The sequence below is a fragment of the Mustelus asterias genome, chromosome 22 (genome assembly GCF_964213995.1).
Source record: "Mustelus asterias chromosome 22, sMusAst1.hap1.1, whole genome shotgun sequence".
NCBI classification, from domain to species: Eukaryota; Metazoa; Chordata; class Chondrichthyes; order Carcharhiniformes; family Triakidae; genus Mustelus; species Mustelus asterias.
In genome coordinates, this window is record NC_135822.1 from 24254054 (window position 1) to 24274293 (window position 20240).

General features: G+C 41.7%; 1 protein-coding gene across 4 annotated transcripts in view; it reads left to right on the forward strand.

Moving 5' to 3' along the window:
• The window catches only part of fbxo42 (F-box protein 42), a 44359-nt gene that overhangs the window by 14005 nt on the left and 10114 nt on the right, over positions 1 to 20240 (forward strand). For all 4 annotated transcript variants that reach the window (XM_078238960.1, XM_078238963.1, XM_078238961.1 and 1 more), the window contains exons 5-9: positions 13898 to 14051; positions 15126 to 15236; positions 16201 to 16297; positions 18879 to 18935; positions 20115 to 20231. In XM_078238960.1, coding sequence (XP_078095086.1) covers positions 13898 to 14051; positions 15126 to 15236; positions 16201 to 16297; positions 18879 to 18935; positions 20115 to 20231 — 536 coding nt within the window. The remainder of the gene's footprint in view (positions 1 to 13897; positions 14052 to 15125; positions 15237 to 16200; positions 16298 to 18878; positions 18936 to 20114; positions 20232 to 20240) is intronic.

Sequence of the window (20240 nt, forward strand, 5' to 3'; positions counted from 1 at the left end):
TGACTTTTTCCCACTATAGAGCAGTATTTAATGTGGAAGTAACTCTGATCAAAAACAGCACATCCTAATATACTAAAAGAGAGCTAGCTGGCTTAATATACAAATCATACCACACATAGCTAGCAAAGAGTCGCCACGCTCCGAACCCATCTTGAAACATGGATATGGTCAATCCACAGTGAGGTCAGTAATACATCCCCATTCTCTCTCCACTCCCTGTGTTGTGGGGACTGGTAGCGAGTATTTTAGGGGCTTGTGTGGCGGTCAGGGTTTTTGAAATGGAGGAACAGGACCAAGAGAGGAAAGAAATAAAGATTTAAAATGAACTGGAAAAAAACAGGTTTATTTGGAATCACGAGCTTTCAGGGCGCTGCTCCTTCATCAGGTGAGTGGAGAGGTAGGTTTCGCTGACAGTCTGTACCTGTAAAGACTCATATTCCAACCATTATCTTGCAATTGTGCCTTCGTCTATATAAGCTGTGTTTGTGAAACCTACCTCTCCACTCACCTGATGAAGGAGCAGCGCTCCGAAAGCTCGTGATTCCAAATAAACCTGTTGGACTTTAACCTGGTGTTGTGAGACTTCTTACTGTGCCTACCCCAGTCCAACTCCGCCAGCTCCACATCATAAAAATATAAAGACAGCGCAATGGGTTGCTGTCCTACATTAACATATCAGCAGAGTGACAGAGATTACAAACATGTCAGAGACTCAGGTTTGCGAGCTATGAATGGTATGATTGGTATGGATAGCATGCAAAACAATCATTTCACTGTATCTCGGTACATGTACAATAATAAGTCAAATCAAATTTGGTTAAGGGTGATTAACGGTTCTAAGAGTGAGTGTAGGCCTGAGTGGTTAAATACTGCAGGGAACCCAATGATGTGAATCCTGTTGAGACCATGGGGTTTTTGTCTGGAGTGTAACTGGTCAGAATTTGAGGGATGTAGATTGCAGTATTACATGGGTAACCTGGTGTTCTCTATTTTGGGCATCAGAGAGGAAATTGAGTTTTCTTTGAAAGATTTACCTGCAGCTGGACTTCAGTTGAAGAATCTCTGACTTATTGTCAAGCCAAAGCATTCTGAGGCTCGGCAAAGTGATCAACAAGCAGCTGAATGTCCTCCAGAGTATGTACCATGAGAGTGCAGTCATCCACGAAGAATTCATTCAGTAACTATTCGGTAATCTTTGTACAAGCATTGGGCCGTTGCAAGTTGAAGAGATTGCTATCTGTTCTGAATTGAACATGTACTCTCGTGTCACGATCTTTGAGTGCTTACTGGAGCATGGCCGAGATGTGTATGCCAAGCAAAGCTGGAACCAATACACAGCCTTGTTCAATGTCTTTGGTGGGAGGAAAGGCACCTGATGACATACCACTTTGCATCACGTTGGCCTTCACGCCATCATAAAACGCGCATATGACATTAATCATCTTTTCAGGGCATCATTATTTGTACAGAACCTTCCAAAGGCTGCCTTAGTTCACTGTATCAAAAGCCTTAGTTAAGGCAGTAAACACCATATAGAAGTCCTTATTCTGGTTGCGAGGCTTTTCTTGAATTTGATCTGCTGCAAAGATCATGACCATTGTTCCCTGTCCAACATGGAAGCCACAGTGTGTTTCTGGGTACAAAGTTAGTGAGGTGAGTGACAATCGATTAAGAATACCCCTTGAAAGAGTTTTTCTTACTTTTGAAAGAAGTGATATTCCAGGATGGTTGTCACGGATGAACCTGCTCCCTTTCTGTTTGTAGAGGCGAGTTCTGGGGGATCTTTGGGGCATAGCTTCCTGGTTTCAGACTAGGCAGAAGAGACTGAACAGTTTCCTAACCACGTGAGCCCCTCTGTATTTGAATACCTTAGGTGGGATGCCATCATTCCAGGCGCTTGCCCAAAACTGCTTTTTGGCTTCATGATTCCACTTGAGAAAGATTGAGAGCAAGTTCTTCCATAATGCAGTGCTGTGGAAATGACTCAGTGGTGTCATTGAACGCTGTGGATTGTTGGTTTAGGAGACTACTGAACTGCTCTGCCCAATAAAGAGAATCTCATGCCAATTTGTTGGAAGCTGATTGCCATCTGAGAAGATGGGTGTCACACCATTGGTTTTGGGTTTGTTCACAGACTGTCATTCAGGTCCTTCACATCTTTTTCATCACAAACTGCTTGGAGTTCATCAATCTTGTTTTCCCACCATCGGTTCTTCGTCTCTTAGTTTAACCTGCAGCATGTATTTTACCTCTTGGTATCTGAGTTCCTTGCAGACAAATTCTTGTCAGATATGTAAGATCTGTGAGCATCATGCATTTCATCTAGAAGCTTGCCTGTGTCTTCAGTCTTGTTGAACCAGCCTTGGTGCTTCTGTTTAACGGATCTTGGGACCTAGGATGCCGTGCTGTCAGTAACATTCTTTACCCTTTTCCAAGAATCCTCAATGATAATATTGTCCTCCAGGATATCATCAATTTCTGTTGCTAGTTTGTGTTCCAGTCGTTGTATCTTGGCCATGTCTTTAAGAGAAGTTACATCAAGCTTCCTTTTGTGGCTTGACTCTGCCAAAGCCATTCATTTATGAGATATGATCATCACTGGCTAGGGCAGCATTCATTGTCCATCCCTAATTGCCCTTGAGAAGGTGATGAATAGCTGCCTCGTGAACTGCTGCAGTCCATATCATAGAGTCATAGAGGTTTACAGCTTGGAAACGGGCCCTTCGGCCCAAATTGTCCGTGCTGCCCAGTTTTTGCAGTTAAGCTAGTCCCAACTTGCCCATGTTTGGGCCCATCTCCCTCTCTCAATCTTACCCATGTAACTGTTTAAATGCTTTTTAAAAGACAAAGTTGTACCTGCTTTTATTACCTCTGGCAGTTCGTTCCAGACACTCACCACCCTCTGTGTGAAAATATTGTCCCCTGGACCCTTTTGTATCTCTCCCCTCTCACCTTAAACCTATGCCCTCTAGTTTTAGACTCCCCTATCTTTGGGAAAATATGTTGAATATCAACCTTATCTATGCCCCTCGTTATTTTATAGACCTCCATAAGATCACCCCTAAGCCTCCTACACTCCAGCCTCTCCTTATAACTCAAACCATCAAGTCCCGATAGCATCCCAGTAAATCTTTTCTGCACCCTTTCTAGTTGAATAATAATCTTTCTATAATAGGATGACCAGAACTGTACACAGTATTCCAATGGCCTCACCAATGTCTTGTACAACTGCAACAAGACATCCCAATCCCTGTATTCAATATTCTGACCAATAAAACCAAGCATGCCGAATGTCGCCTTTACCACCCTGTCCACCTGTGACTCCACTTTCAAGGAGTTATGAACCTATACCTCTGGATCTCATTGTTCTATAACTTTCTCCAACCGCCTATCATTAACTGAGTAAGTCCTTCCCTAGTTTGATCTACCAAAATGCATCACCTTGCATTTATCTAAATTAAACTCCATCTGACATTCATCAGTCCACTGGCCCAATTGATCAAGATCCCATTGCAATCCTAGATAACCTTCTTTGCTGTCCACTATGCCACCAATCTGGGTGTCATCTGCAAACTTACTAACCATGCCTCCTAAATTCTCATCCAAATCGTTAATATAGATGACAAATAACAGTGGATCCAGCACCAATCCCTTAGGCACACTGCTGGTCACAGGCCTCCAGTTTCAAAAACAACCCTGTACAACCACCCTCTGTCTTCTGCCATCAAGCTAATTTTATATGCAGTTGGCTACCTTACCCTGCATCTTGTGAGATTTAACCTCATGCAACAACCTATCATGCGGTACCTTGTTAAAGGCCTTGCTAAAGTTCATGTAGACAATGTTGACTGCACTTCCCTCGTCTACCTTCTTGGTTACCCCTTCAAAAAACTCAATCAAATTCGTGATGCATGAATTTCCGCTCCAAGACGTGCTGACTGTCCCAAATCAGTCCTTGCCCCTCTAAATGCCTATAGATCCTGTCTCTCAGAATACCTTCTAACAACTTACCCACTACAAACGTTAGGCTCACTGGCCTGTAGTTCCCAGACTTTTCCCTGCAGCCCTTCTTAAACAAAGGCACAACATTTGCCACTCTCCAATCTTCAGGCACCTCACCTGTGGTGCAGGTTAACCCATGGTGCTGTTAGGGAGGAAGTTCCAGGATTTTGACTCGGCGACCATGAAGGAATGTTGATATATGGATGGCATGTGGCTTGCCAGGTCATGGTGTTCCCATGTGCCTGCTGCTCTTGTCCTTCTAGAATGTAGTGATTGTGGGTTTGGAAGTTGCTGTGTAAGGAGCCATAGTGAGTTGCAGCAGTGCATCTTGTAGATGGTGCACATTGCTGCCACAGTGTCAGTGGTGGAGGGTTAGGGTTTGTTTGTGAATTGAGCCAATCAAGTGGCAGCTTTGTCCTGGATTGCTTCAAGCTTCTTGAGTGTTGGAGCTGCACCCATCCAGGCAAGTGGAGAGTATTCTATCACATTCCTGACCTGTGCTTTGTAAATGGTGGAGAAGCTTTGGGGAGTCAGGAGTTTAGTTCCTCACTGTAGAATTCTTAGGCACAATAATCCTGACAAACTAATGGTCAGACCAGCATTCTACCCTTTGCACCAGTGTAGCACCATTGCCCTGGATGAGGGAGTGGGAGAGGTTCTGCACAAACCCCACCCACTTAAATATACGCAACGTGTAGATTGTTCAGCAATTTGTCATCAACTAAAACACCGGACATCTCAAGCCCTTTGGTGATGGCATACTACTGACAGTCTTCAGTCATAACCCTCAGGGTGAATCATCGAAACCCTACAGTGCAGAAAGAGGCCATTTGGACCATCGAGTCTGCACTGACCACAATCCCACCCAAGCCCTAACCCCATATCCCTACATATTTACCCGCTAATCCCTCTAATTTGCGCATCTCAGGACACTAAGGGGCAATTTTAGCACGGCCAATCAATCTAACCCACACATCTTTGGACTGTGGGAGGAAACTGGATGGCTGCTCTCCCCAGTTTGGGGTTGTGGGGTTTTCCAATTGGTCTGAACTAGAACAGACACTTGATTTGTTTCCTCTTGGGATCAGTGATTGACTCCTGATCCTTCGCTTAAGTCTTGCTAGTAACCAGCATGCCACACTCATCTGTGCCTATGCTCCAACAAAGACACGCACAAGGTCACAGAAGCATTTTATGATGATTTCAGCAAGATAATTAGAGGAGTACCCCACCAGGACAGAATCATTATTCTTGTTGATTTCAATGCCCAAGTGGGCACAGAATGTAATACATGGTGAGAGGTACTGGGATACCAGCGTATTGGCAGAGCAAACTCCAGTGGCCAGCTTCTTCTGCAAGTGCAGTAATTTTAACCTAACCATCAGAAGGACAGTCTTCCAGCAAGCAGGCAAACTGAAAACAACATGGTTGCACCCTGATCCAAATTCTGGCAGATGTTGCTGTATGACAGAGAGATCTCAAGGATGTGCACTCCACCTGCTTCTTCAGACAAACCATAATGGTACGTCACAAATATGCACTTTTAACAGTATGGTTCAACTTTGCATTGTTTAAATTATTTTTTTACTTTGGATGTGATTCCATAGAATTTCACAATATATTATGGAGTTCCTTCACCAATAAAGGTTGAAAACTGATGTAGATTGTAAATTGATGAGGTCCAAGCACTGACTCATTCAATAACCCATTTATAGTCTGCCAAATTGAAAATGTATAATTTATTCCAACTGTTTTCTGTTTAACTAATCCTCAGCCCATGCTTAAATATTGCCCCAATCGCATGAACCCTAACATTGTATAACAGCCTCTTGTGCGGTACCTTATCCAATGCTTTTTGAAAATCAAAATCCAAATCCCCTTATCTACCCTGCTGGTTAGACCCTCAGTAAAAAAACTGACAGATTTATTTTTTTCTTCTTTGTTCCTGGGATGTGGGTGTCATTGGGAAAACCAGCATTTATTGCCCATCCATAATTGCCCTTAAGAAGAAGCCCACCAACGCCTCTACGTTCTCAGAAGACTAAGGAAATTTGGCATGTCAACTATGACTCTCTCCAACTTTTACAGATGCACCATAGAAAGCATTCTTTCTGGTTGTATCACAGCTTAGTATGGCTCCTGATCTGCCCAAGACCACAAGAAACTACAAAAGCTTGTGAATGTAGCCCAATCCATCACGCAAACCAGCCTCCCATCCATTGACTCTGTCTACACTTCCCACTGCCTCGGCAAAGCAGCCAGCATAATTAAGGGCCCCATGCACCCCGGACATTCTCTCTTCCACTTTCTTCCTGTCGGGCAAAAGATACAAAAGTCTTAGGTCACGTACCAACCAACACAAGGAAAGCTTCTTCCCTGTTGTCATCAGACTTTTGAATGGACCTACCTTGCATTAAGTTAATCTTTCTTTATACCCTAGCTATAACTGTAACACTACACTCTGCACTCTCTTGTTTCCTTCTCTATGAATGGTCTGTTTTGTATAGCGCGCAAGAAACAATACTTTTCACTCTATGTTAATACATGTGACAATAAATCAAATCAAAAAATCAGATAGGGGTGAGTTGATTTCTTGAAACACAGTGATCTCACATCTGGAGTCCTTATTTGACTATTGTACAATTTGATGCAATTGAGTGGCTAGCTTGGCGATTCCAGATAGCAGTTAAGAGCTGACCACATTGCTGTTGATCTAGAGTTATATGTAGCCAGACGGTTAAAAGGGCACATTTGCTCCCCTGAAGGACATTAGTGGACTAGATAGGTTTTTACGATAATCTGGCTGTTTCATGATCATCCTTTCTGATACCAGTCTTTTATTCCAGATGAATTAATCACAGCTGCTGTGGTAGAATTTGAACTTCTGTTTCGGGAGAATTAGTCCTGGCGTCCATAATAGATTACTGACTATGCTGACGTCCTTTTCATAATTCTGCATTGACTGTGTCCAATCATATTAAGATCTTCTAAGTGCCTTTACCATGCACTAATAATAGATTCTAGCATTTTCTGTACTTCTGATATCAGGCTAATTGTCCCGAGTTCTGCTTTCTCTCCCTCTCCTTTCTTGTATAGTTGGGTTATGTCTATGCTGTGTTGCATTGAAGTTTTCAGGGCATTAACTTGGGTCTGTCATGCATTCTTGTTTTTATTCGGCATTGGAATTTGCACTATGTGGTATGAATTCTATTTTGTATTGGATTTTGTGCTGCATTTTATGCTGCCTTGTAATGGACTTTGTTATATATTGTGATAGGTTGAAATTTTATGTTGTGTTGTGTATCTCACGTATTTTGTTGAATTCCCTGCTTTTGGGTTGATTCCTTTATTTTAATTTGTGGTGTATTTTCTAAACATTGAGTTTCTTTTGATTTTATTGTTGGATTGAGTATTCTGTTGGGTTGAGCCTCTTGCTTTGGATGTTGGACTGAATTGTACCGATTTCTTAATGCAATAATGTGATGGGTTTTGCACCGTGAGGAATTTAGCCATTAGGCTAAGCTGTTATGTCAACTTGCTTTTGTTTTCTGCAGTGTTGCATTACCGTACTTTGAGGTTTTAGACCAGTGGTGGGCAGCATGCGACCCATTTGGGTTCTGAGTGTGGCCCGTTAGACATTTCGATGACCGTTGCCTGCGCACAGGGTTGCCACATTCCACTGATTTCCACTGCGTAGTTTTTTCCTACTCTGACTAAAGTGATTTCCACATAATGCAAGGGCAAGTGAAGAGAGGTGCATGCTGATTGCGCACAACATTGACTGTGAGAGCCATGTACTCCCTCTGAGTCCAAAGTGTAAATAATTATTTTGTTTTTACCATTTGAAGTTGATTTTTCTATTAATAAATGATTCAGCATTTTCCGTAACTCGTTATGAAATATTCGGCGTGCATTACATGTATTTAATCTTATTCACGGGGTCATGTTTAGTGAACAAGCCTAATTTTAACCATGCAGCCCACGCACTAGCCTAGGTAGCCCATCATTGTTTTAGACTATTTTATATGCTCTGAGGGACTGGGTTTTTTGCACTGCTTTGGATTTTTATGCCATGTTATGCTAGGTTGGACGTTTCTTCTTCATTACGATGCATTGCATTTTTTATGTTGCATTGTGCTGCATTAATTCTTATGTTGACTTCCTGTTGCACATTCTCCAGACAAGTTTGGAATTTGGTAAAGTGGAGTTTAAATGACTTTGGGCTTTTTCCAATATCTCCCTTTTCAGTTAATTGTGCTGCACTTTTTTTTTTAAGCACATGAAAAGTTTTCATTTGGCAGTTTGTGAGGGAAGTCAGTAAGTGTGGCTTGTGGCCATCACCACGGCATATTCAGCAAGCTGCAATTTTTAAAAATTGTACATGGAATGTGTGTGTCACTGGCAAAGCCAACGTTTGTTGCCCATTCCTAATTGCCCTTGAGGAGGTGAGTCACCAACTTGAGTTACTGGAGTCTGTATTACAAGTACACCCATGAAGCTGTTAGTGATGGTGAATAATTGGCAATTATAGTTCCAGATCAGGGTGATGTGTGACTTGGAGGGGGCGCTTGCAAGTGGTGGTGTTTTCATGTCCTTGCTATCCATTTCTTTTCTAGGTAGTGGAGATCGCAGGTTTGGAAGGTGCAGTCGAAAAATGCTCAGGAGTACTCAGTTTGATTAAGAATTTTTCTCATTGGGTAATATCTTGTGTTTTTGTGTGGAAGCTGGGCTTGTTGGTATGTTAATGTAGGCTGGCTTGAAATGAGGCGACTTCCTGAACTCTGATTCAGTACTCTGTCGGAGAATTGCTGGGTTTGCTCAACATTGTTACTAAAATGCATGAGGAAGTGTTAGAAGAGATTAGCTTACTGTTGTATGGTTAGCACGGAAAGGAGTGTTAAATACTGCTTTTGATGTGGATTCTCACATTTACCCCTCGGGGATTAAAGGTACAATGCTTTCTGACATCATCCTTGAATGGCCTAGCTATAATTTAAGGTTATGGCCCTGTATTCTGGTTCTTCCACAAGAGGACATAAGGGGAGACAGTGGCGTAGTGGTATTGTCACTGGACTAATAATTCAGATACCCAGCTACTGTTCTGGGGACCCAGGTTCGAATCCCACCCAGGCAGATGGTGAAATTTGAATTCAATATTTTAAAAAATCTAGAATTAAGAATCTACTGATGACCACGAAACCGTTGTCGATTGTTGAAAAAACCCATCTGGTTCACTAATCTCCTTTAGGGAAGGAAATCTGCCGTGCTTACCCGGTCTGGCCTACATGTGACTCCACACTCTCAGCAATGTACTTGACTCTTAACTGCCCTTTGAAGTGGCCAAGCAAGCCACTCAGTCCAAGGGCAATTAGGGATGTGCAATAAATGCTGGCCTTGCCAGCGACGCCCACATCGCATTAACGAATAAAAAAAATCTCTTATCTATCCCATCAAATCCTTTAATCGTCTCAAACATTTTAATTAGATCACCATAATCTTCTATACTCAAGAGAATATGAGCCTAGCCTATAAAATCTTATTATTTTAACCTTTTTAGCCCTGGTATCATTCTGGTTAATGAATCTATGTTGCAACCTTTCCAAGGCCAGTATATTCTTTTCGGAGGTATGTTGGGCAGAACTGAATGCAATACTGCAGATGGAGTCCAACCAATGTTCTGTATAGCTGAAACAGAACTTCCATCCCTTTGTAATCCAGCTGTCTTGAGGTAAAGACCAATACTGGATTAACCTTTTTAATTACGTTTTCATACCTATCCATTCTCTTTTTATTTCTGTACTTGAGATTAAATCTGTGTGCTCCTCCTCACTTCTTAGTCTCACCATTTAGAAAATAGTCTGATCTATCACTTAAATGTAAAGTGGTTGATCTCAAACTTTCCCATGTTAAATACCATCAGCCACGGCTTCGCCCACTTTTCAGCCAGCCACATTTTTCAGCAGGAGTCATCTGATAAAAATCAGAAGTAGCATTTGTCCGATATCTCCACAATCAGTGTGATCTTAACCCCAGTTAAGATCAGCTTATTTAGCCCAGACTAAAAGTTGAATCTGTGACTTATTTTTATGACTAAAAATAACGCAGTTGGCAAGCTGAATGTTGATCCGCTTCTCGTTTTGTTTTTTCTTTGTTTCCTCGAACTTTTGTGGGGACGTTCAGAACCTTGATCTTTAATCCCAGTGACTAGGCTTTTTGTCATTCCTGATAAATTAGAACATTTTGTCATGGCAGCGTGGGTTTCCTCCACCCACAAAGACCGGAAGCCATTTTTTTTCTGCATCTTATTGCTTGCCCAAGCAGAGTTTTCTGCTTTAAAAAGTGTGACCTCAGTCCACTTCCTTCCCCCAGCCACAGTCGAACCCCAGAAAAAAATCTGTTGCGAATGAATTGCGTTGTAGATGTGGTCTGAAATCCAGAACAAATCTCTTACTAATCACATTTTGCATTTCTGGAAAAGGCTTTGAGTTTTTAAATCTAGCCTGTGAGAGAGTGCCTGATGGAAAGATTTGTGCCATTTTTAAAATTACTTCAATCTTTTGGGAATTCCCTTGCTGACCTGTTTGAGAAATGCCACAAGAAAGAACTCTTCTACTCACCAAGAGTGCTTTACCCCGAGAAAAGTTCCTTGGGGCATGGGATGCTGATAAGGGCACTCTGCTTTCGATCACTGAGTATTGATTTATTCACTAAAGAGCAATTGAGATGCAGTCCGTTGTCCTGGCTGCCTATACTTCTTTAAAAGAATCCCACACAACAAAAGTGAGGTACATTGAATATCCTTCTGTATGGGGTTTGCTACTTTAGAATATAATTTAGTAGTGTGTTTCAGGACTGGGCACAGGCACAGCACTTGTGGTAGTGATGTTGAGTTCTTACCTTCCGGTTAGCCAGTGAAATTTTTCATTAGCACATCCTGATTTTCAGTTGTTAGATGCTGTCTATCTGTGTCATCTCACTAGTTTTAGGTTTTTTCCATGGTTTTGGTATGTTCACTGCTTCTCTATGTGGACATCTTGCTGTAGAATTGAGCTAGGAAGTGACAATGTTAGTAACATTACTGGAAATATTCAAATTGTCTGCCTGTGACCATAAGGTACCAGTCTTCAATCCATTTGGATTTGAAAAGAGAGAGCCCTAAAATATCCATCTTGAACCTTGCTTTATTCCATTTTGCGGCAAAAAAGCAGGAATGGGGTTATAGCACAATCCATTTAGCATAAGAGCATCAAATAAATGTTTGCCAAAAATTGGCATGGATGATCATTGGGAACCATTATTATTGTTTACGGGAAAATGCTGCTAGTTGGTTTCTACAATTCTTTAATGTCACCTTGTTTGATGTATGTATGTAAAAATGTAAGTTCATTTATTAATGTTACAAGTAGGCTTACATTAACACTGCAATGAAGTTACTGTGAAAATCCCCTAGTTGCCACACTCCGGCGCCTGTTCGGGAGCGCAGAGGGAGAATTTAGCATGGCCAATGCACCTAACCAGCATTTCTTTCGGACTGTGGGAGGAAATTGGAGCACCTGGAGGAAACCCACGCAGACACGGGGAGAACGTGCAGACTTTGTACAGACAGTGACCCAAGCAGGAAATTGAACCCGGGTACCTGGTGCAGCAGGTCTGGCGCTGTGCCACCGTGCTGCCCCTTACATGTTGTGTCTTAGAGCCAAAGGTTTATATACTGTCCAGTACCTATTCCCAATAAAATCTCACGGTAAACTCCTTGTGCCCTGAAAGCTTTAATTAATTGTGCATATTGAGGAGGAGGTCAGACTATTAGCTAAAGAAATTATCTAAAGAAAACGTATGTGTTAGAACTTCCTTGTCGTAATTGTTCGTTATTTTGTAAAATAAAGTTTTTTACACAGAGGGTGGTGGGTGCCTGGAACTCGCTGCCGGGGGAGGTAGTGGAAGCAGATACGATAATGACTTTTAAGGGGCGTATTGACAAATACATGAATAGGATGTGAATGGAGGGATATGGTCCCCGGAAGGGTAGGGGGTTTTAGTTCAGTCGGGCAGCATGGTCGGTGCAGGCTTGGAGGGCTGAAGGGCCTGTTCCTGTGCTGTACTTTTCTTTGTTCTTTGTTTTTTGTTATTATATAATGTGATGCATAGCTACAATGCATCTTAACTGGACTGTAATTTATAGAAAAAAGAACCAATGAGTGATTGAGCTGTGTAACATGTGAATGCTGCAAGTATGCAAATAGGTCATACTGGTCCTATATAACTGTTAATTGCTGTCTCTTTTCTGGAAATGCCATGCATGAATATGATGGGGATAGCACCACATCTTTTTAACAAAAACAGAAAATTTGGGAAGAACTCAGCAGGTCTGGCAGCATCTGTGGAGAGAACAACATTTAATGTTTCGAGTCTGTATGACTGTCCAGAACTAGAGTTTTCATAATGAGGGCTGTGACATAGCTTAAGAAGGCACAAGATAGCAAATAGCTTTTCAATCCAATTTTGAATTGGCCTATCCAAGGATTGTCCAGTTTGTCATCTTACCGGCAGCGTTAATAGGTTATTTGTTCATGATCAATATACTGAGAGTTTCTTATAGTCTATGCGTCCTCCACTATGGAGCAGCCCATGCCAGTTTGCAGTAGGACTTGGACAATCTCCAGGCTTGTGCTGACAAATGACAGTCACACGAATACTAGACTTTAACAAACAAGACGAGATGCAAATACTTCCCCCTTCCCTTAAAAGGCACCATCATCTTTGAGGTATCCACCAATATCTTGGTGGTTTGAGAGGAGTTACCAAAGTAACTTTGATAAGTTACCTCAGTGCACCCTGTAGATAATAAATATAATATTTGAGCATTAATCAAGCTGATATCTCCTGACCTGGATGGTGTTGAGCTTCATGTGGACTGTTGCAGTTGCACCCATCCATACTTTGTACTTTAAAGCCAGATGGTGTGCCATTGACCAGAAGCTTAACTGGACTATCCATATCTTCACCATGACCACAAGAGCAGGGAAGAAAGGGCAAGAGCTTCATGATCATGGGAGCACCATTACTTCCAAAGTCGCACAGCATTCTGACTTGAACACATCATTCCCATTTGTAAGTCAAAATCCTGATATTGCCAAGCACCAACATGGATCACTACAAAGACTCCGGCAATTCAATCCCATTACCCTTCTCAGGGCAGGTTGAACTGGGCACAGAATGTGGCATCATCAGCAATGTTCCCTCTAATTCCAGTTTGTTGTGCGCAGCCAGCTTGTTGCACTGCACTGCCCAGAGGGACCATTGCTTGCAATGGGAATTCATAAAAAGTATATTTAGAGGTAAACCATTTCAAAAATAGTGCTGTGGTAATCATGAAGAATAGAAAAATATCTCTGCTTTTGAAATGATTTCTCTTTTGTTGATTTGTTTCCCCTTTTCCTGTCCGGTCCACTTCTACAATTGGGTATAGCTCTTGCTGGGTTTGGTCTGTTCAGGTCTCTTCATGCATCTCACTCATATGGCTATCCTTTCTAAATCAGCCTAAACAATGAATGTGTGCCGGTTATTTTGTAACAGAGTACGGTAGCCTAGTCTGATCCTGTTCTTCTTCAATATTTGCACTTACGAGGCTTCCAGAAGGACTCATTGAGCAGCGATCAGGAGCAGGGACCTTGGCTGATATTTTTATCTTATTTTTATCCTTGCATTCTCAAGAGTTCTTAGGTGCTCAAGCTTGTGGTACCCACCTCTTTGCCCTGAAATAACTGATTTTAGCACAGGACAGACATTGAACCAGGAATTTCACAATACATGGTACATTAGATAAGCATTTCTGTAGACTTGCTTTGATGTTTTACACAGAAACATAATTCTTTCCCTTCCCTATCTCTCATAGGTTCCTATCCTTCTCCCAAGGCTGGAGCCACATTAGTTGTGTATAAAGATCTTCTGGTATTGTTTGGAGGCTGGACCAGGCCGAGCCCCTACCCTCTGCATCAACCCGAGAGGTTTTTTGATGAAATACATACCTACTCGCCCTCCAAAAACTGGTAGAGAATTAATTATTATTTAATGTGTTACTGTATTTTTTTTATACCTTAAAGCTGGTACTTGATGAAAGAGCTGCGTTAAACATTCACTTTGAGAGAATGCACTTGTTTTTCTTTAGATAAATGTAGTAAGCAACTAACTACAGCAAAGCCCTCTTATCATGCCTGTCAGGTTGGATCCAGTGTAAAGGACTGCACTGCTATTTCTGGCACATTTGGCAAATTCCTTTTTCCTATTTTTTAAAACACCTATTTAATAAAAGTGTTGACAAGCTGAGAGAACAGTTGAGTTAAACCCTGTTCATGATGTTTCCCTGAAGTAAAAATAAATTGGGGAGTCTTTCTGGAGCAAAATGAATCAATGTTGGCAGGTAGAGAGCATCTCATACGAGTAGACAAGTGAATGGAGGTTTTTGCTATTGTTACAGGGGTTTTTTTTTTGGCACTACAGGAAAATCCATTATATAATGAGAAGAACCCAGGAAGTCATACCTCGAGAGAGGGCTTCTATCAGGGAGTATTATGACTTTGTCCCAGGTTGGGTTTCTTTTAGGAGCTTTAATTTCCAATGACCATAGGCTGCTCTGGGGAATCGAGGTATTGGTACATCTTCACTAAGGAGGGGAAATGACAATTTACTCTGGCAGCAGATCAGTGTGAGTAATAGATGCCCAATATATCTGTCCAGCTGATGCTGCATCTTCAGTCTTCCTGAGTGCTTCCTGACATAGGTCCTATTCCAGGAAGTTTAGCCACCTTCCACTTCCTTGTCAGGTGGCCATTTTCCACGTGCCAGGCTGAAGAGTGTTACTAGACAGGGCTTTTGAGCACTGTGTTTAACCAACAATTTGCACCAGTGTTCACCAGGGCTTCTGGAACTTGAGCTGATTCCCTCCCTGGCCTTGGTGCACTGGGTACCATTGTAGCACCTAAAGTTGTAGCCCTGGTTGAAATTGGCTGGAGAAAAATGCTTTAAATATTCCTTTCCTGCTGTTTGGATTATGCCTGAGCATGTGATTGGGTTGTGAACATTTTCATTTCCATAAATGTCATCTTGTTTTTCTCTCTCTGAAGGTGGAACTGTATAGTAACAACTCATGGACCCCCTCCGATGGCTGGCCATTCATCCTCTGTAATAGGAGATAAAATGATTGTATTTGGAGGGTCGTTAGGCTCCCGACAAATGTATGTATATATACACCTTAAGGAATTTTGGGTAGGATTAGTCAGAAACTGTTCAGTGCTGAGATTTTGCAATGAGATCCAACATTTAGGTTGTCTCACACTTTGAATGTGTCGCTCTTCGTTTAAAACAAAAAGTTGCTGCCTGCTACAAAGTGTGTCGCTTGCACACGATTCCCTGGTTTGTAAGGATGTGCCGATCTCTTGACCTGACTCCCTGATTTTTGATTACTTTTCTCCCCTGTGGAGTGGCTAAGTTTCACTCCTGGTGGCACTGCTGAGATTAGCAGGTTGTTGTTTGTGGAATCGCAAGCATAACCTTCATCCTACAGCTGCAGATGATGCATTACATCATCAAAATGTCAGCTGTCGAGAAGCTTTTCACTATTTTTTTAAGTTAATTTGTGACTGAGCGACCAGCTGCCTCACACCAGTTAGAAAATGTGGAATAGACAGAATCATGGTTTAGGTTATCACTTGCTGTGTCTCAGAAGCTTCCTTGTTGATTAGATTTAATCCCTCTGATTTAACCCCAATCCACACCTGAAAGCTTTGATGCATTTTCTTGAAGTTTCTTGAGGATTTTGATTAATAAGGGGATCAGGAGGATGGGGATGAGAAAAATGTCAGCCATGATTGAATAGCGGAGCAGACTCGATGGGCTGAGTGGCCTAATTCTGCTCCTATGTCTTATGGTCTTGTGCAGTAAGTATTCAGAGTTACATTGTGCACATTCCATCGCCACTTTAACTCAATGATTTTGTCACTCTGATTGTTGCATTATTCTCAATGCAGTTCTTTTTCTTTGATTAGCAGAATCCTGGTAGTCCAATTCTCTTCTGACGGTTGCTTTGCCAAAGTGTTTATTTCTTCTGATTTACCCGTGTGTTGCGCTTCCTTTCTTGATCTTTGCATTAGCTTGCCTTTTGTATTTCTTTTCTGACCTGTGCTGTTTTGACCCATGCAGGAGTAACGAAGTCTGGATCCTAGATATGGAGCAGTGGGCCTGGTCTAAACCGGCAACGGCGGGTAGCATGCCCCATCCGAGGGGTGGGCAATCCCAGGTGAGGATGGGAGAGACCTGATGGTGACTTTGCTTCTTGTTCAGTGTATGTGTTTTTTTTCTTGATGCAATGAGGAATGTGCATTTGAGATGTGATTTATATTGCTGCCATTATAGACCAGGTTTTGGTGCAGTCAGTCAAGGATTAGTAGAGTTGTTGGAATATCAGAAGAGCACCTGAGATTAAACATTTACTCAACTACAGAGCTGATTTAACCAAGGTGTGGGATATTTAGATTCGTCTTTCTTCCCCGATATGAAGTGCTGTTCTCTTTAAATAAATACGTGCCAGCAAATATGACATGAGATGGCATTGTGAACTAGCATTATACTGTGAGGTAATTAAAAGCCTATATTCAGATAGCTTCATTCAGTTGCGATATAACAGTTTCTAAAATGATCTGACCACGACCTCACCTTATTTTAGTTTCACTTTGTTCCATTCAGTAAGTAGCCAGGAAGAGTTTTTTTTTGTTCTTGCTGACAACTCATTTCTTTCTTTTGTTTCCTTTTAATGTTTTGTCTTAACTTTCTTCCCTCGTAATTAACTTTTCTTCTATCGATCTTCTTGCTTTTTTTTTCAGGCTCGTTTTCTCACCCATATAGGGTCATGGAATCATTTTAGATACTGTGAAATCACTCTGGTTTAGCATGTGCCATCTTGTCTCTACTTAAAAAAAAAAGTCTGGGTACAAATCACAGAATCCCTACAGTGCAGAAAGAGGCCATTTGGCCCATCAAGTCTGCACCAATCACGATCCCTCCCAGGCCCTATTCCCATGACCCCATTTATTTACCCTGCTAACCCCCGACACTAAGGGGCAATTTAGCATCGTCAATCAACTTAACCCGCACATCTTTGGAGTGTGGGAAGAAACCGGAGCACCCGGAGGAAACCCACGCAGACACGGGGAGAACGTGCAAACTCCACACAGACAGTGACCCAAGCAGGGAATCGAACCTGGGCCCCTGGCGCTGTGAGGGAGCAGTGCTAACCACTGTGTCACCGTGCCAGCCCCAAATGACCATTCTTTTGTGATATTACTGATAAACGGATTGTTGTCTGCGCTTTTCCCTCACCCCAGTAGAGCAGGTATAATTTAATGTATAAAGGTCTCAGCTTTGACACAGCAATAACATTGTTACCTCTGAGCCAGAATGTCATAGATTCGAGTCTCACTCCAGAGACTCAAGTAAAAATCTATGCTGGTGCTTCAGTGCCATACTGAAGGATTTTTTGTATTATCAGAGATTCTGTGACTTGGGTCAGACACTAAATAAAGGCCTTGCATATACCCGCAGGTGGATGCAAATGCTTAAATTGCACTATTCAAAGAAAAGCAGGAAAGTTCTTCCAGTGTCCTGGCCAATATTTATCCTTCAGCCTAAATAACTAAAAAAAAACCTGGTTGTTATCATATAGAATCCCTATAGTGCAGAAGGAGGCCGTTTGGCCCATCGAGACTGCACTGGCAACAATCCCATCCCATAACCCCACGTATTTACTCTGCTAATCTCCCTGACACTTGAGGATTAATTCAGCATGGCCAATCAATCTAACCTGCACATCTTTGGACTGTGGGAGGAAACCGGTGCACCCAGAGGAAACCCACGCAGACACAGGGAGAACGTGCAAACTCCACACAGACAGTCACCCAGGGCTGGAATTCAATCCAGGTCCCTGGCCCTGTGAGGCAGCAGTACTAACCACTGTGTTGCTCTGGGACCTGGGATTTTGCTGTGTACAATAATGTGCTCCTTTTCCTGCATTATAACAGTGCCACTCTTCAAAAGTCTTAAATGGCTGTCCAGCCATTTGGGATGTGCTTAGGTTGTGAAAGGCACAATGCAAATACAAATCCTTTCTTACTTTTTTTATTAAATGCTGAATACATCAATTCTGTGTTTTGATCTCTGTAAAAGTAAGAGGATTCCAATACCAGGTATACCATAGTGATTTGCAGTGTTAGTGGATGGTTACACAGTGAACATAGTTCTGCCTTTGATTTAAATGGGTCAGATTGTTCACACAAAAGAGTGTGCCCTATATTTTTAAAGTAGCTTTAGGGAAGAGCTGTCAAGAGTATATGATTAATATAATTAATTTATATTAGGGGAGGTGATGGCCTAGTGGTATTATCGCTAAACTATTAATCCAGAAACTCAGCAAAAGTTCTGATGATCTGGGTTCGAATTCCACCACGGCAGATGGTGGAATTTGAATTCAATAAAAAATATCTGGAATTAAGAATCTACTAATGACAATGAAACCATTGCCGATTGTTGTAAAAACCCGTCTGGTTCACCAATGTCCGTTCAGGAAGGAAATCTGCCGTCCTTACCCAGTCTGGTCTACATGTAACTCCAGAGCCACAACAATGTGGATGACTCTCAATTGCCCTCTGAAATGGCTGAGCAAGCCACTCAGTTCCAAGAGCAACTAGGAATGGGCAATAAATGCTGGCCAGCCAGCGACACCCATGTCCCACAAATGAATTTTAAAAAAATGATAATATGTTATTCTTGAGGTAGTCACTGTTGGACAAAGACTTTGACACAAAAATATTTTAACTTCTGTTTAGATTATTATTGATCATGAAACCATCCTGATTCTGGGAGGCTGCGGAGGACCCAATGCAGTGAGTATCTGCGTCACCTTCCTATACTGGGGCATTTTCTCCCTACCTGTTACCCCTAGGTTTTGGAGCTAGTCACAGCTGGTGCAGTAGCACTATGATGAAAGATTGCTGTATAGTAATTGGGAAAAACAGTCTTTAAGAACAATTGCTTAATCCTCTTAAAATGTTTCTTGTTTCCTGTACCTTTAAATGTTCAATAATTTAGGAAATGAAATAAGCAAATTCCGATTGGGCCAGTAATGCACAGTTTTCATGGTTGCTAAAGAATATTAGTTAAAAATAAATATACCAGGAAAACACTTGTGGACATAGGGTTGTGAAAATGAAGAACTGCTCCAGAAGGCATGTTTGAGTGAAAAGGAAGGTAGATACTTGGGAAGTAAAAATACTAAAGGTTTTGGAGAGAGGATAGCAAATTGAAATGAAAAAGATCAAGCGATTCTACAATTAACCAAGTTCGATTAGGTTGTGTTGGCTGGCTGTCCTTTTGCTAATATGATAGTGTCGAATGCGGACACTGAACTATAACTCCATATAATTTCAAACCACATTACAAATTCCAGCCTTTAGTTTGGTTTTGAGGAAAACAATATAGCCATTCTTTTTTAATTGCTTGAAAATAAATTTAGCCAAAAATAAACATCAAAAATGATGGGAGTTAAATGGAGGCAGTAACACTAATAATGATGTAAACATAAAGGGGCATCGGCAATGTTATAAATCTCGTGGCTACAGTATTACACTTGAAGTCAGTTTACAGTTCTATGCTATCTTTTAATGCGTGGTAGTGTAAATGCATATTGATAACACCATAAACAGCCATTTGATACACCCGTGTTCGAGGGAATCTGCAGATTTTGGATAAACTGTCATCCCCTAAATAAGATGCATGTATAAAGAGGGGCATATTCAACTTCTGCATAATTAAGAGGTGTATGGCAGTAACAGGGAGGAGCTGAGCCCTATTTAAAAGGCTAGATTTCAGTACTTTATAAACCTAAACTTCAATGTGGCGTTTGTTCAACTTGGTAAACTGCCCTAAGCTATGGTAGTTTGCATTGATGTTAACATTGTATTGTATGTTAGCTAATGGCCGATTGGGTCCACATTATTAAATAATCGAGTCTGCGTGCTTTTTGTGTATACATTAAAACTTGTTGACTTACTGTCCTAAAACAGCTGTTTAAGGATGCCTGGTTGCTACACATGAACAGTACCCCTTGGACATGGCAACAGCTTAAAGTGGAGAATGAGGAGCATGGAGCACCAGAGCTATGGTGTCATCCGGCCTGTAGGGTAAGACTT